Source organism: Trichinella spiralis, assembly GCF_000181795.1.
Source record: "Trichinella spiralis strain ISS 195 chromosome Unknown Scfld2775, whole genome shotgun sequence".
NCBI lineage: Eukaryota > Metazoa > Nematoda > Enoplea > Trichinellida > Trichinellidae > Trichinella > Trichinella spiralis.
The window spans coordinates 7,847-9,743 of NW_003529714.1; the positions used below are offsets into that span (position 1 = coordinate 7,847).

A 1,897-nucleotide genomic window follows, 5' to 3' on the forward strand; every position below is an offset into this window, starting at 1 on the left:
TGGACTAACCAATTTTCTCAAAAGTTCCGTTTTATAAAGACGGAAATAGGTCGGATAGCGGTATAATTACGTTGAAAAAATATTTATTTTTTATATAAAATCAATTGTATAAACAATCGGTATTATTTTTTAAATACATATTTCATTTTAATTTCAATTTAAGTAATCGAAAATGCTACGTGTACTTATACTTATGTTGGTTAAAGGATACAGTATGACACTCAAGAAAAATAAATCTCATTTTTTTTATATTACTCTATGGTTATTGAAATGGGTCAGAGATTACAATTTGTAATAGTACTAGTCATTAAGGATCATAGTAAAATTTCCGCAAAGAGGGATCATCATTTGTGTACGCCCCCCCCCACAAATTAATTTAAGTCTTACATCATATAAATCTTAGTGGTAATAAATAGTAGTAATTAAGTAGTAATAGTATTGTGAAATCTAATGTCAAATACAAGTGTGGAAAAGTTCATTCAGTATTCTCTACGCTAAAAACTCGACATTTTGGTCTGGAGCAGATAAAGCGATAATTAAAAGTGTCACGTTCCTCATCCGAATTCATAAGACGTATGTGAAAACCTTCTCCAAGCAGGCTGGCAAAAGCGAACGTTTCGGCCAACGCCCAGTCAATGGTGCCGGATTGTACCATTTGCGCACGGCCACGCAAAACCCTCTCCCAACCCGGAGTGCAAAGCGAAAATTTTTCGGCACAGCGGAAAAAATATTACCAATATGCTGCAATACTTCTACACTAACACCAGTCGGTTTCAATTTCAAATCCACATCATAAGGGAAAAAAGCTTGAAAATAAAATTAATTAATATCAACAGATATATTTCCGCCGTTATGCGCTTTTCTGTTGTTATTCGAATTACTTTTCCAAGGCGAATCTAGCCAATCGCGATTACGAACAAACATTTCTTTCTGCGAATTCGAATATGCAGTTTCCATTATTTCAACATAATGATCCATCTCCGCCTGCAATTTTATTTTATTTTATTTTATTATCAACACTATAAAACTCTTTTATCATTAAAAAAAATAGAAATCTCTCCTTTAACCTGCACATATTCTTGATTTACTACACCGGCGTTGATCAATTTTTGAGCGTACTTGTCCATCACCGGTAGCGCTTTGGCTATTTTCTGATACATCAACGGCTGTGTGAACGATGGTTCATCTTGTTCATTGTGTCCATGTCGTCGATAGCATACCTGAAAAAAGAAAAATCCAAATAAATTTAATGTATTGATAATAATTTAAATGTTTCCATTTACTAAATCAATAACCACATCTTTTTTGAACTTGTTCCTCCACTGAGAAGCAACAGTACAGACATGCATAACTGCTTCGGGATCGTCGGCGTTGACGTGAAATATCGGTGCATTCACAACCTTAGCTACGTCTGTACAATAAGGTGACGAACGTGAAAAACGTGGATCTGTCGTAAAGCCAATCTGTCGTGCAGAAATAAACGATATTGTCGATATGAAATATGCAAAATTGTAATTATATTTATTTACCTGATTGTTGACAATAAAATGAATAGAACCGTGACAAGTGTAGGCAGGTAGGCCGCTGATGTCGAACGTTTCATACACAATACCTTGGCCTGAAAAGGCGGCATCGCCGTGCAACAAGATGCTCATCACCTTGTCACCTCGGGCATCGTTGCGGTAGAACTGTTCGGCTCGGGTTTTGCCCTGGACCACCGGATCGACCGCTTCCAAATGGGAAGGGTTCGCCACCACGCTGATTTTAATCGGCTTACCAGAAAGCACTGTTCAAACGTTCTATACAAAAGCCCCCAGGTGATATTTCACATCCCCACTCCCTTCTCTTCTGGGCTGAAGAGTGCTGAAATGGAGAATATCGCTCCAATTCTGGCCGG

General features: G+C 37.4%; 1 protein-coding gene across 1 annotated transcript; it reads right to left on the reverse strand.

The window, feature by feature from the left end:
- Positions 1 to 564: 564 nt before the first annotated feature.
- Tsp_12806 (2-oxoglutarate dehydrogenase E1 component) lies at positions 565 to 1,603 on the reverse strand. Its single transcript, XM_003368282.1, has 5 exons — positions 1,559 to 1,603; positions 1,296 to 1,529; positions 1,068 to 1,220; positions 882 to 984; positions 565 to 806 (listed from the first exon to the last, which is right to left on the reverse strand). The coding sequence occupies exons 1-5, from the start codon at positions 1,601 to 1,603 to the stop codon at positions 565 to 567; spliced, it is 777 nt and encodes a 258-aa protein (XP_003368330.1).
- Positions 1,604 to 1,897: the final 294 nt, after the last annotated feature.